Source organism: Seriola aureovittata, chromosome 17 (assembly GCF_021018895.1).
Source record: "Seriola aureovittata isolate HTS-2021-v1 ecotype China chromosome 17, ASM2101889v1, whole genome shotgun sequence".
Classification (NCBI taxonomy): Eukaryota; Metazoa; Chordata; class Actinopteri; order Carangiformes; family Carangidae; genus Seriola; species Seriola aureovittata.
In genome coordinates, this window is record NC_079380.1 from 14,153,676 (window position 1) to 14,169,048 (window position 15,373).

The window sequence follows — 15,373 nt, forward strand, 5'->3', positions numbered from 1 at the left end:
CATATACGCCATCGTGATGCCCCGTGGTCGTTTTTACTGCTACACGTTAGGCGTGCTTACCGCTGTGAACATTTTTGGCAGTGCAAGTACGCCCCCTTGTGGCAGCCTGCACTAAAACACCAACTCATCCTCAACATGACATGTGTTGCCCAGCATTTTCTATTCATTTCGTATATTTTCAGGGAAAAAGTTTTACCTTTCTTTATAAGTTTTCATTTGAGTAGACGAAATAGGGAACTTATAAATTAATTTTCTTTTTTTAGATATAAAACGGTCATTGTCATTTATTATCAATGCTTTTATTTCTAAAAGTTTACAAAATTGCCAGTTAAATACTAAATTCTAAAGATGTAAATCTCAACAAATCTTTATAATAGAAACTGGTAACATGCTTTACATACAATCAATTAAAATTTGAATATCTGTAATACAAAGCTATGTATTTTTTCCTTTTAATGAAATCATAGTAACTTCAACTGTAGACAACACAACTCAAGTTTAATACTTTTCAGCAGCCCGGTAATTTCATCATTTTGAAATTAGATACACATATACCAATGTCAATAAGGTGGAGAGATAATACATGTACTTACATCAAAGGGATATTCCATAACTTTGAACTTTGAAAACTTATTTTAGGGCATATTCTATTACATCTGTCATCTGTGGTGAGAATAAACCATCACCTTCATGAGAAAAAAAAAGAAGCAAAACAATTTATTTCCTAACAAACAAGTGAAGTGTCTTATTTTAAATTACAATACCTGAGACAGCTTATAGTGCAGCCATCCATCCAGTACTGCAAAAATTGTTTAGTTCTGACAGAATATGCAGGATAACATTAGTAGCACCAGAATGAGACCCATCAGCAGCAGCAGGATGAGGTGCTGTGAGGTCCAGGAGAGGTTGAAAAAAGGTGAGGTGGAGCAAGGCTTTTGGGACTTCAGGTACTGTTCCACAGAGTCTGCCAGGCTGTACGGCTTCGGACAGTAACCCAGCTCTCGATGGGCCTTGTCGATCTTGAAAGTGTGGCTTACTGCAATGTTCCTAACCTGCAATGGATGATACGTTTATAATTTCACATAAGTTTTTATCACAACAGAAATCATCTATATGAAGCTCTTCAGCTGATGCAGAGAAGGCCAGGCCAACAGACAAAGTTAAAGGACATTCTGCCAGGCTAATGGTTCAGATTAACCTCAATTTGGCAAATTTGGTTTTACAGTCTGATAGCATGTGACTGATGGATGCCTCCGGTTACTGCATCTTCTTACTGCCCGGGGATAAGGTATCTGCATGTGAAGTACACTCAGCGATTAAAGAGCTCAAACAGACGACGATGAGAGAAGAATAGTTCTTTAAAGCAATTTTCCTGCATTCCATCCTCCCGAGAGTCACTTCTCTTATGATGTAAAACTGCTTCAGTCAGCACACACCTTTTACAAAAGATCTTCAGAGATCTCTTGTATGATGCCTCGTGCATAGCTGCTGTATCTACCAGTATAACGTCACATTTAGAAACACTACAAGCACTCCATCCACCACAGGGTGCATTGGTGTTTGGGACTATTTTGAGCTGTGGACTAATACACATTTGATGCCCTACTGATTATTGGTGATTATTTACAGCAGCAGGATGGTGAGGATGCGATCACATCAAAATAAACAGTTCCTGTGTTTATGGTAAGTAAAATGTCACACAGTGCAACATTGTGGTTCAATTATGTTTTTAAAAGGTCTTGTACAAAAAGGAGTAAAGCTAATGTATACTCGCTTTTAACTGCATGTCCATGTGTGCATTATGACTGCCTCAAGTATCCTGCATTGGTTTTGAGAGTTAGTCATGAACATCCTTAGAAATTAAGACTATGATTTCAGAATTACCAAAATAGTAACCTCCTCGAGTGTTGGCATGTTTATTGATTACATCATACATTGTATCCGATCAGGGCTCTCTGGTGTGCCCTCTAGGATTATACGGTCAGTAACGCATGTAGTACAAAGGCAAGTACGTGAACAATTACCCGTGGTTAAAAAGCAAGTATATCTCTGGTCTATGATATGTATATGGCTGTGGATACACAAACAGTACTTTATTTATAGGATGGTTTTGATCTTTTTGTGGGATATGAATAATATAGAATATCACCAGACTTATCTTTTAAACTTATTGAACACGCCAAGACAAGACAGCTGAGCACTGAACCTTGGTGCAGCTCTCTGCAGTGTTTACATTTTAGTTGATATGACATTTGAAACTGCATCTCTCACTATGTATTTATAGAGCTGGAATTTATGCAAGAGAGGAAAAAGTCCTCTGCATGCCTTGCAATGGTTTCACCTGAGAGTTGACAGGATCATTTGAGCCCAGCTGAGCGGTTGCCCGACTCCACTCACCATGACAACAGCCACCGTACTGAGGTCACTTCCTGTAAACTTCATCTTGAACTTCCTGTTCTGACCCACAGCAGTTTATGTTTTATTCACAGGACAATCATCCATCCCCCAGCCAGCAGCTGTCTGACAGCATGAGCTCCAGGTGCAGGCCCTCGGCACTCAGCTTTGGTTTCTGCCTCATCACTCATTCATGAGGACCTTACAGGCCGCGACGGAGGCTCCTTGGCATGCATCGTAAAGGCCCTCAGCCTGATACAGTATAATTACTGTGTTTTAATAGAGCTACAGATCAACAAATAGTATTAAAGGATTTCCAGTGACCATGAGAGCTTTGAGATTTTGTTATCTGCTAATAATTTTAATAATTCAAGACTCACTTTTGTTTTCCATAATTCATGTACAAGAGATAGCGTCAGACAAGGGAGGGGAGAGCAGGGGGGGGGGCAGATAGGAAAATACCTAATGAAGTCTGTCTTCACTGCTGTGGGAGAGACTTAAACAAGAATCTACTTATTAGTGAGAAGGTAACTAAATCTCCAACACACACAAGGCATACTTTCATTTAGTCATGCATGCATTCTCAAACACTACACACTCACATCTTCATGATCTATAATGTATCTCAAACAGAGTTCATTCAGGTCGGACAACTAATGACATATGACATTTCAAAAACTGGATTAAAAACATGCTCAGGAGCAGAAAAGGCAAGATCCCCAGAATCCATTGAAAGCCCGACAAGCAAAAAAATGTTTTAAAGACACAGACAGGAGGAAGAATAATTACCTCACTTCTGGTAAAAAGTAGAGGCACTGTTACCACCGGCCTTAGAGCTACATGCAAGTATTCCACCAGGATGGCTTGACACAGAGGATAAACATATATAGTCAGTGGTAGTAACAACTTGGCAAACATTCAAAAACATTATGGCATAAAGGATGTTTAAAAGAAGCACACTTTTGAGGAGGAGCACTACCTGCTGAATAGACCAGTGAAACAGGGAGATTTATCAATGGTCTGCTGTAGCCCAGCTTTTCAAACTGCGATCGAAAAAGTAATGCAAAACAAAGTGAGGTAAATTCAGCTTAGTTTTGACTAAATACATTTCAATTCATCTGTAAATACCTTTGAAATTTTATAAGACAAATGCTCTCTGTAACACTCTGTAGCCCCAAATCCACTAATTTCTACTGAGGATGTAAATCTTTCAAAATAGTTCACAATATATAGATAAAGTCTCAGTAATTTTCTAAAACACACAGCTTTTTTAGCAATTGTTACTAAAAATGGCATCAGTAGTGCTTTTGATGGGGACTATTTTCAACTGCGGATTAACACACATCTGGTGTTCTAGTGAGTATATTTCCAGCAGCAAAATGGGATTTTGAATGTTTGGTTTTTTATTGGACAACAATGGAGATCTATGGCACAGAGAAATAAGCTACATACAACACTTGTTAACAGAAGCAGTTAATTGTTGGTTTTGGTGTCTCCACGGGAGACAGTAAGGAAAACACAGATTATCAACAGCCTTATCCTTTAACTCACCAAAGGTGTCAGCCACTCAAAGAGATTGACTGAAACTCCATCATTAATGAAATAGACCTGTCCACTCTGCAAAAGAACAGAAAAGAATTTGTTACTCAACCCATCTTTGGTCTCTATTCTTGTACAGAATAGTTGATAAAGACAACCACTACTCATCTTTTATCCGGCGGCCTTCAGTTAAATTTAATCAGTTTTCAAGTCATTAAGTGGTTACTGATTAGGTAAATATAAAAAGATTTAGGAATAATCTGTTAATGCCTGATTGACCCTGTGTGGTTTTATAGTTCAAAGTGGTGTGATCACATGAATCTGTGGGTGTGACTCACAGCAGCACAGCTCCTCTTCAGTGTGAGAGCCTCAGCTGCCAGAGTGTGAGCCAGCACCAGGTTGTCTACGTGTACCCAGTTCATCCTGGCCTGGGGGTCCCCGAACCTGAAACTGAACAACCGCCGCTCCACGTTCACCTGAGACAAAGAGAGATGGAGGAGAGAAAGTGGACAGTTTTCATGTGCCAAATGTGTTTTTTTGCTTCTGATTTTAACATTTCTTTCTGTTAATAAATGAGAATTAACCTTAAAATAATACTTTAACCAATGACAGGTTAGAGCAGAAAGCATGTTTTATATCATCAGCATATAACTCTTTTAAAGCAAACATTTGTAGATTTGTTTCCTACGACTGGGTTTGATACATGCCTATTTGGTTTTCACACTGTGCTTGTGTTAATCTATGACAGGGAACATTTTCCCACCTTTTACTTCATCTTTTGTCAAACTTAAATTAAAGTTCACTCCTGCAAGAAACAACATAGTTCATGTTATTCATCTTCACAACATCCAGGGATGTTAGCATAGCTGTTCAGCAGCTGAGAGATAAAACACACTAAGAGATGTCATTGAAATCAAGTTACAAAGCAACAGTATTTACCCAAGCAAGTGTGAAGCATCTTTACCCCTTTGTTCAATATATTTTACAACAGAAAAGTGTTCTGCAATTATATTTTCAGTGATTATTGCTACTAATGATTTGTACATTTGTATAGGCTCCTGTGTCATTTTTTTATGTGTTTTGGGTTCCTGGCAGCTTTTTAACTTTTTTACTACTAAAATTAATGTCCTAAATATCAAAATGTATGGTATTCTAATGATTTGGAACAATAAGTAGACACATCTTTGTACAAATTAACCCCAGACTAGAGAATCAGGTTGACCTGCTGAATATTAAAGTCAGCCCTCGTGGCCACTTGGCCGACGATAAACCCCAAACTGGTGCCTCGTAGAGGAAAGACTGGAAGAAAAGGAAGCTGTAACTGGATGCCTGGAGAGCTCCATGAATAATGTAAACACTTCAGGCTGGACCACACTCTGCCAGGGAGGCTTCAGACGCTGCAAGATTTTCCTCTTTTTTCCCAGTGCCAACACAAAAGAAATTTATCTTTATGATAAGACAATATATAAGTATTTCTTTGTGTCAGTCCCTCACCATCACCCTGTGAAGATGTCTCCTCTCCTCTGGTCCATAAATGCCACACGGTCGCAGGACACAGGTCTGCAGCAGTTCTCCTCCTTTAAAAGACACAAGATACAAACCTTCTCTAAATATGCCCTGAGTGATACAGTATATCATGATTACTTTGTTACTCTGATTTGATAGTTAACATTGATGCACTAAAAAGAGACACAGAGTAGTAAAGACAAAAAACAATGTAGTGCTTCACATATTTATATTCATTTTTAAAAAGTTAATTTTTAATATTTACTTTTTTGACATATTGGAACTGTAGCTATTTGGACAGTGTATTTAAATGCAACCATCACTCAGTCACATCTAAAATATGTAACAAGAGGCCTCAACTGCTTTTTTTTGTACAATTTCACTAAGGTTGGAAACTACTGGTCTTTTAATGATGCATCGTAATTTTATAAGATAATCACATGTTTTTTTTTATGGAAAATCTTAATCTGAAAACTAACTATAGTTCTCACATCAATCTAGTGGAGTAAAAAGTACAATATTCCCTACTGACATGTTGTAGAGCAGAAGTATAAAGTAGGATAAAATCAAATAAAGTACAAACTACCTTAAAATAGTACAAAAGTAGAGAACGACTAAATGTCTTATCTCTTTATGTCAGTGGAAAAAAAACCCTAAACCGCATCCTCCTGTCACAGATACATCAACTTTAACCTGCAGCATATAATGAGACATCTCCCTGCTCTAAGCTTGATTGAATGTATAAGGTGATGGTCACTGATAGGATGTAGGGTTACACTGAAGGAGGGAGTGAGAGGCTTCACACCTGTTAATGTAAAGCCCGCAGTCTGACATAAAACCCATTACAATGCATTAGAAGATTGCGTGTGTGTGTGTGTGTGTGTGTGTGTGTGTGTGTGTGTGTGTGTGTGTGTGTGTGTGTGTGTGTGTGTGTGTGTGTGTGTGTGTGTGTGTGTGTGTGTGTGTGTTTGTGTGAGGGAGAGAGAGACATTATTTCTGGCGTCACATGACTGCTGCACTCTTTGGTACTGTTTTGTCCAGCTCTAAAATGAAACCGGTGTCACTGCCTGTATTGGATTGCACGCCGAGTTTCCATAGCTACCATTGACTCAGTCTCTCCCGCTGTCGCCATTTCAAACAAACACACAAAAACATTTATTACACAGAAACCAAACGATAAAGTTGCGGTCTCCTGTGATTACACACTTTTCATGTAACCCTGTGATTACGCCGTCATCACACACACATACAGATCGTTTCACACCTTTCAGGGAGCATCCGTTGGCTGAGAGGACCATCTGCTCTGCAATCGCTTTAGTTCGGGAGTAATGGTCAATGTGCTGGAACAGAAAGACACAAACAGTTCATCCCAACATTTGGTGCTAAATTAGTGGATGCGACATTTAGAATAATTTATGGGTAAAAATCTGCTGTTAGTAACGCTACAGTTGGTCCTATCCTTTTCACCCACCACGTCGGGGGGCACGTACGCCACCGAATCCTCATCACCATCCTCAATTGGTTTCCCCGCAAACACCACGTTGATGGTGCTGGTGTACACCAGCCGGGGGATGCTCCTCTCCTTACAGACTGAAATACAGCACATTAAATGCTGGTACAATAAAAGGTGGTGTGCAGATTAAAAATAAACTTTCTGAATGTGCCTTCAGTCTGTGCAACAACAAAAAAAAGCAGCCAGGATTTATCAAATCAAATGGATATCATCCAAAGGTAAAGTCTTTGGGCACTGCTTTGTTGCTGAGCTGCAGTGGAAAGACTGTAACAAAAAGAGTAACTTGTCTAACTCAGATCGTTGAAGCCTCATATTAACTTCAGATAAACACTGGAATACATTGTGGACTTTGTTGCCCATTGGAAGCAAATTTTGAGGGGATCTTAAGTATTTTCAGTGTCCAAATGAGTCTCAGCAATCATTTCATTGATCTATGACAACACATGTGAGTTGCATGGTGTTGAGAATGACAGCGACTGTATATATTCTTACCGTTTATAACATTATTCGTCCCTCCAACGTTGACTGACTCCACCTGCTCTTTCCGCAGCTGGAGGCAAAGAGAAAGACAGAAAAATGTCACTTCATAACTACACCCTTTCTTATACTGTAGATAATACATCCTGTAGGAGCCTAAATGCAGTTAATTGATGTTGGACAAATTGATTTGATTTCATATATGGAATAACAATAATATATAGTAATTGATAAAAGAAATTTAAGGATTATTTACATTATTTACAGGTTGAATTATTTACAGTTCATATTTACAATATTTACCACAATGTAAGTTAATTGTTTGTCTATGTCAATAAAATGGGTGTGTGAAGAGTTTAAAATATATAGAATTTCATTTGTTACGTTTGGAGTATAAAGGAATAAGGTTCTCGCTTTTAATTACTTCACACCTGAAGTGCTTTGGTGTTCGGGGAGGGGAGGGGAGGGGAGGGGAGTGAGATCAGGTAGGTTAGGCAAGCAGAGAGTGGAGCCACACAGTTTTTTGACTTCTCTTTTTGTCACTCGAATTTGATAATACCTTTGGAAATGGATATCGTTCTGTAATATTATTTTCTTCTGTGTTGAAGTAAACAGCTCAACTTTACGGAGTGGTCCTGTGGATATTTTGAAGTGGATTTATATTTTTTTTCGAAGTGGATTAAGAAGTAGAGACTGATTTGAGCATTAGGCTACGGCTTTGTTCACTGGAAACCTACACATTCCTTATTTTTATTTTCTGGTGCAATAAAGTCTCAGTCAGGTACAAACTATGATAACATAAATCTCATCAGTAACAGTCAGTGGTCTGTCATTATGTTGAAAAAAGGTTGTCAGCTCTGGCTTGAGGACTACAAAATCTTCTCTGCTTGCGATAACATTAGCCGCTACTAGCATAACACACCTGAATCTCCCACAAAACTTTTAGCAGCTGAATTTGCATCAATGTAGGTGCCAGGTTTTGACAAGGAAGAAGAATGTGCGGAATAATATATACATATATATATATATATATATATATATATTCCAGAGAACTACTTACAGTAAGTACATTATTAAGCTTAAGTAATCATGCACTCAATAACATTTGAATTCTGTAGGCTACATCTCCTTAAAGATAATATAAGTTCAGACCTTGCAGCACTTAAATATTCAATGAAATTTGTCTATTTTTAGAACCTCTGTCTCTCGGACTTTTGTTTGAATGATCGAGTGGTGAGAAGCTGCTACAGAACACATGAAGGGAAGTCACCTGTTCTGGTCCGGACATGCCGTAAGACGCTGTGTGGAATATACAGTCGACTCCCTCACACACTTTATAGAGGGAAGGATAGTCTCGAATGTCACTCTGAGAAAGAGAGAATTACCTTCAGTTAATTAAACCAACTCTGCAGACATCTGTCGGACTTTGACCTCCATCCATAAGAGAAGACATAAAGTGGTCCAGTGATAGTAAATTATTGATTTTAACCATGACAATGATTTGTTATTAAGACTTGTAGTACATTTACTGTGTATTCTCAAAACAGCATTAGCAGTTTAAGTGTCACAATACATCAATAACTATCTCATGAAAGGACAGTTATAATTAAGGTAAGTGTGCCATGAGGCCTGCAGGTGAAACCTGAATCATGTCTCCACCCTCTCTGACCCAGTCAGCAGCTGGCACTCTGAGGCAGATCACTCACCTGTGTCTGTTTCCAGCCAGCACACAGACTGATACTGGCTGATGCAAGGTAACACTAGAGTCAATTTTAAGTCTGCGGGGAGCAGTGTAAGTATATTGTACTGTGTAATTCAGTGCACCAGTTTTCACTGCAAAAAGGCAGAAATTAAAAAACTAAGAAAAATATTTTGCATGTTTAATGTGAGACAATAAATATTTGGTCCCATATAGGTATCAGTGTCAGTCAGTGGGGGTGAATTTACAGTCAGGTTCCATTTGAGTTTTCTCTATTTGCAAATGTGAATATTAAATAAAAGACTAGAATAAAAGTTTTTAATATAATTTAAAAACTAAAAACTAAAACAAGACTAGAAAACTGACTTTTCAGTGAGACCCCCCCACCCCCCCACCCCCATAGGGCGTGAAGGAAGATGTACTAAGTAACAGGATATTAATTAACATGTAGTAGAGTTAGCTCATTGCAAATGAATAGGGTGAATACACCTATCACATTCTGTATAATTGTGAATTACGGTTGAGAAGAATATTTCTGAAGGTGTGACAAAAATTGCAGTTTTGTTCACAAAGTCAGATGTTTATCAATCAAACCATAAGGCAGGTATTAGGCCTTTACTTTAGATGGCAGCTTGTCTGTGCAAAAATTTTATAAAATGTTACAAGTGAAGGGACAGTGTTATTTGGCATATGCCAGAGAAAAAGAAATAAACACAACTGTATGGCTGCGTAACCATTGTCACTGTTGTGTGTCCTATACAATTGGACTGTAACAGTATTGGCTGGTACTAAATCACTGAGGGGCAAAGTTATTGGGTGAAATGCAGGAAAAACTGGAAAAACAGAAATATAGAGGAAATTTATAAAGACACAGCAGGATTTAGTCAGGCCCCTCTCCACTGTCCCATACCTGATAGAAGATTGCACCATCAGGGACATCACAGGGAGGCTTGTTCATGTCCAGAAGGATCACTGACAGCCCCTGACGGGCCAGTTCCCTCCCCAGCCTAAACCCAAAATATCCCCCTCCTCCTGTCACCACCACCTTCCCTTTGGAGGTACCCCGGGCCAGTGCCACCTCCTCCTCCAGTCTAGAGGCCGTGCAGTCCGGGCCGCTGCAGCTGGCCGCCGTGGCTCCATTTACCCTGTGTCGGACGGCCACAGCCGGGCTGGAGACGACGGCTGGGGCTGGGTGGTTGGCCCACGGCGGGTGGGTGAGGTGGGGGAGGTTGTGCATGTGATGTCCACCGGCCTGCAGGCGACAAAGGGGGACGCTGTGGCAGGGAAGCTGCTTCACCTGGCACAGAGAGCCTCCACTCTCACTCATGTTGGGACCACACAGCTCCATAGACGTCCTGGAGGGTTGAAGGAGGGGAAATATTGGTTATTCATTATTTTAATATCATTAAAGTTTGACCTGTAAAGAATGAATCTCCCTCTCTCTCACTCTCTCTCTCTCTCACACACACACACACACACACAAATGACAATTAGAAGACTTTTGATGGCTGTACCATCCCGTCAGATTTTGCATCATTTTTATACACAATTCATTCAAACTTGGCCTGAGATATAACTTTGGGATCTCCACTATTATTTAAAATTCGGTTCTGTGTATTTCAACCTCATGACATGAGTTTTATAATGAATGATCACTGTTTTTTAATGGTTATTAAAAAGGGGAAAATTGTTAAAAGCACTAAAATTGACAGAATACACTATTGTTATTAACATGTTAATTATGTATATCAAACTAATGAACAACAGTATTTTTTTTTTTTTTTTTAATTTTCATTTCTAACACATTTTACCAACCTGATGGTGTTGACATCAAACTTTGCATACAACTTTAACTGAGACTATATTTCAACACATCTTCATGAATCATATAAGAATGAATTAATCAATCAATATTCAACAGCTGTAAGCTAAAAAATCTATCACTGCGTTATAAGGACACTGTATATTAACTGTGAATTTTATTTTCCAATAGAGATTTCAGTGGTTACCCAACAGGTTTTACTGGTTGTCATCAGGTATAAAATCACTAGAACTTCTGACCTCTGTTCTTGTCATATTCAATCAGGATCTCTCCTGTGTTCTCCTCTGAAACAGATGAGCTACAGGGACATTTAAAAGTCAAAGCGATGAACAAACCAATGCGAAGATCTGATCGGCATCACGTGTCTTGTAGTTTATGATGCTAACATTAACTAAGTTATTATTACTGAACTTACCTTAATGTTCCCGTCGACCTCTAACATCCATACCAGTGCCTGTAGGCTCATGAAATAATCCAGTCTATAGGCTACCTTCCCTTTGCCCTCGCGGTGCCTCCTGATGCGACACCTCTCTCACCTGTCAATCACCTGCACCTGTACCTGGAGACTCTCCTACCGTAATGTTTGGCTGCAGCGCGCAGCTCCATTTTGATTGTCAAAGCGCCCTTTTAAAAGGAAGTACTTTTTTTCAAATTAGGATGTGATATATTTACTCTTTATATTTACTATGAGGGATGCTCAAATTGACACTTGGATTGATTTACATTTAGAGGTTTCAATTCCATCTAGTCTTTATTTGTTAATAACAAATTAAGTGTTTTTTAGTCCAGATCCTCTGAACATACATTTATTTTGTTTACCAAAAAGTAATTTACAGACAGTGAATACAGGATGTTATACTCACTTTTACTGCCAGAGCACCCAAACTCCCAGCCTAAAACTCCAACAGCAGAAATCCAAATAGACTTATTTAGGTTTTTGGAGGGTAGCGCCTGAAAAGTACAGCTGACATCAGGTCAAAATCATGTTTATAAACAGTTGTTATAAAATTAGGAAAAGTTATTATGTGTCAAGCCAATAAAATAATGTTAAGTGTTAAGTATGTCTTTTTTTTTTTAGGACACAGGTTCTACTGGACCCCAAACGCTACATATCTAAAGGGATTTTCACTTTGTTTCTGCTTTTTACCTGCAGCTGCCTTCAGTCATTCACAGGCTGAGATACTCATTCAAACAATATCCCAATGCAATCATTCAATAATAATAATAATAATAATAGGCTCCACAATTCTCAGAATACTGTGATATTTAATTAAGAATTTCTCTCTATGAATCAAAATATATAGAAAATGAGTCCACATGTGTTTTTGTGTAAGAAAACAGAGTCATTCATCAAAGCTCAAGCCTCAGATGAAGTAACAGATGCGTCTTTGACAACATGCCTGGTAAATAGCAGCAGCATCAGTAGTCACTTCCTGCGCACAGTGTTTTTGGAGAGGACAGAAATAGACACTTCATGTTTTATTTAGCAGACAACAGACAGACTGCCAAACCTGAGCTGACACTTAAATGCATGGCACGTAATTAAAGACAGGGAGGGAGGGAGGGAGGGAGGGAGGGCGGGGGGGGGGTCTTAAGCAGCTGCCAAATGACTGAGCTGTGAAAGCAATTTCAAGATAAACTGAAAAATATGTATTTTCCTCTTTTAACAAAAGGTACATGATGTGTTGATTCAAATTAGACCTCAGATCACATTTACCCTTATTGGGGTTAAACGGCAGCTCTGGCAGTGCTGCTGTGTCACAGTCGATATCGTTTTGTAGAACCTTGTCTCTCTTTGTATTTTCCGAAAAAAACATATCCTTCCTCTCTCTGCAAAAGCATCACATTGACTTACAAATTTGCTATCTCAAAAGGGAAATCCATTCACTTAGTATACACAGTGTTCTGAAAATAAATTAAAGTGCACAAAAAATGAGAGACCTATTTATCCATAGTTAATTTTCATAAAATGTTATGTAACTCACTTCAATCAAATGGAGACTCCTGATTATACAGATGAAGGTGAACAATGTTGTGTCATCAGCAAACTCATTGTAACTGTGATTCTCTTCAGTGCTCTCCAATCTGGAGGTCAGGGTCCATCCCAGGGGTTACAAGACGAATCTCAAGGGTCATGAGACGACTAACAACAAAGTCAACTCACAACCCCTGGAAAGCAGGGCAAAAGACAAAATATCCCAGACTTTGCTCCTTTTTTTTGTCTCTTGTGAATTACTGGGCAATCTTACCTTGTTTGTATTACCTTTAATAATGTTAAAACAAAATCAGTCTGAGAATTAGAAATTAATCTTTAGCTAAGTGTGACGGTTTAGTGTATGCACTGGAATCTGTGATGAAGGACAGCAAGTAGACATCAAATCCCTTTAAAGGCATTGTAAACCAGTGAGACACCTGGAGGTGGAGAAAAACTCAGTATCCGTCCGCACATTTTGGCTCCACCCAAACTCATTATAGAACAAGACAAAGTGTGAGAAGAGACACATACAGTGAAACACAGACATATAGTATGTGTATCACTTTAAGGTTCAAGTCACCAGCAGTGGAATATACATTAATTTAAGTTCAGTACTTATTTGAGGTACTTGTACTTGAATTAAAGGAGCTAGTTGTAAATTTGGCTGTTGCTTAGCATTAACAGCTGTTCACCAACCAATCTTTCCAAGAGCTTCGGCCATCGCGTTTAAAACACAAGAGGTTATAATAAGCCCTCTGAGCAACCTGGATGCTCTTGTGACTCGGTAGCTGCTTGAAAGTGACAAGACTAACAGCTAGCTGGTTAGCATGCTAACTTCAGTAGAAGAAAAGAAGTGATAGAAATAGAAGCAAAACAAGAGGGCTGTTGAAACCACTCCTCTCCTCATCCCTACAAAGCTGAAGCCAATTCATTTGTGGCATTTTTTAGAAAATAGCAGTTTTCTGTCAGTCAACTAAACAATTAACAGAACAATAGTTTCAGCTTCTTTTGATAGATTGAAAGATTTTGATTGACATTATTGGCCCTGAAAGATCCACACATCTCAGAAATTCACACACACATACAATATACTGTACACACACTTATGTGTGTGTGATGTCCAGGGCAACAACGCAGTCTGAGTGTTTGTTGTGGCTTTAATTGATCTGTGAGACGTCATTGTATCTGCTTATACACACACACAATTCTAATGCTTTGCTAAAACAGAAAATAACAACACACACATTTGCCCTATGCTATAAAGTGAGCACTAACCAGATCAGTCGAAAGCCACTCTTTCCTCGGATGCTTATTAGTTATTTCAGCACTGGATAAAAGGGTTGAGTTACGCTCTGATTAAATGCTTTCCAGCACACCCATGAATCACTTTCAGCCGTCACCTTGTCTGCCCTGCTGCAGCAGTGAGGGGAAGCAGTCCTTTGGTCGAGGCAGATCTCCCTTGTCTACGACCTTGCCAGGCCCTGCCGTGGGGACTGGAAATAGGACGGGCACCAACTCCATGAAGTCCCAGCAAAGTGTGGAGGTCAACCTGAGCTGCTGCAACGATCAAAGGTACAAGAGAGATACAAAAGATGGGAAATATGCAAGTGACAATATAAAGCCTTAAAATTCGAGATGCCTTTGCTTGAGGCTCTTAGTAGTTTGATTTGAGTGGGAAGAGTTTGGGATTTTAAGTCAGCCTTCACTGCTTTTACTTCACCTGGATCTTTGAGCCTCACTGTGCAGAATAATGTCAGTGCAGATTTTGACACCAGAAAGGTTTTTTTTGCATTAATTTGCTGAAGAGGGAACGTTTCTCATGTGAGAGCGTTTGTGTGAATTAGTTTGGGAGGCATTGATGGTGCAACATACAGCATAACTTACACAAGTGCAATGCGGAAACTTGATACAACCGAGGAACAGTTTGTTCCTGTTTTTTCTGATGTACATGCAGACAGAGACTAGTTTATGTGTCCACCATCTTGAAAAAATATAAAGCTATTACTGTAAATTTGCCTGGTGAGAGGAAGTAGCATTTCTGGATAAAAAAAATTAAAAAAAAGACACACAATTTATCCTACCAGCTAATTCCTTTTATTTACCAGGCATCCCAGATTATTGGCAGGCTGAGATGAAAACCAGTATGATCAATTATGGGCTCTTTCAAACAGCAGGGGGAGCCAGACAACTACGTTTACAGTAAATACACAGAGCCCCCAAAACACTGCACATTACTTTAAAGGGCAAAGGGTTTGTTCTGTTACAATGCATTTCTGAGTTAGACTGTCAGCCAGCTAGCTTAGAGTCAACATACCTTGGTAAGGTGAAGATCTGATCCCAGATCAGTTTCTTCTGATCGTCTGGTGAACATAGAGAGGCCCTGCCTGCTCATGTTCTGGATGTTTCTGTACAGTTTAGACAGAAATATAGACAACATTGAGAGAACAG

The 15,373-nt window shown here is 39.1% G+C and overlaps 1 protein-coding gene and 1 long non-coding RNA gene across 2 annotated transcripts; one reads left to right on the forward strand and one right to left on the reverse strand.

Moving 5' to 3' along the window:
* Positions 1-311: 311 nt before the first annotated feature.
* On the reverse strand, positions 312-11,726 carry sdr42e2 (short chain dehydrogenase/reductase family 42E, member 2). Its single transcript, XM_056400633.1, has 12 exons — positions 11,366-11,726; positions 10,039-10,483; positions 8,700-8,795; positions 7,445-7,502; positions 6,911-7,029; positions 6,704-6,779; positions 5,428-5,510; positions 4,272-4,409; positions 3,946-4,011; positions 3,374-3,437; positions 3,184-3,257; positions 312-1,052 (listed from the first exon to the last, which is right to left on the reverse strand). Exons 2-12 carry the CDS (start codon positions 10,474-10,476, stop codon positions 813-815), a joined length of 1,452 nt encoding a protein of 483 aa, XP_056256608.1. The 5' UTR covers positions 10,477-10,483; positions 11,366-11,726; the 3' UTR covers positions 312-812.
* LOC130184641 (uncharacterized) lies at positions 1,037-2,717 on the forward strand. Its single transcript, XR_008830028.1, has 2 exons — positions 1,037-1,683; positions 2,490-2,717. It is a non-coding gene; the product is annotated as an uncharacterized LOC130184641 (long non-coding RNA).
* Positions 11,727-15,373: the final 3,647 nt, after the last annotated feature.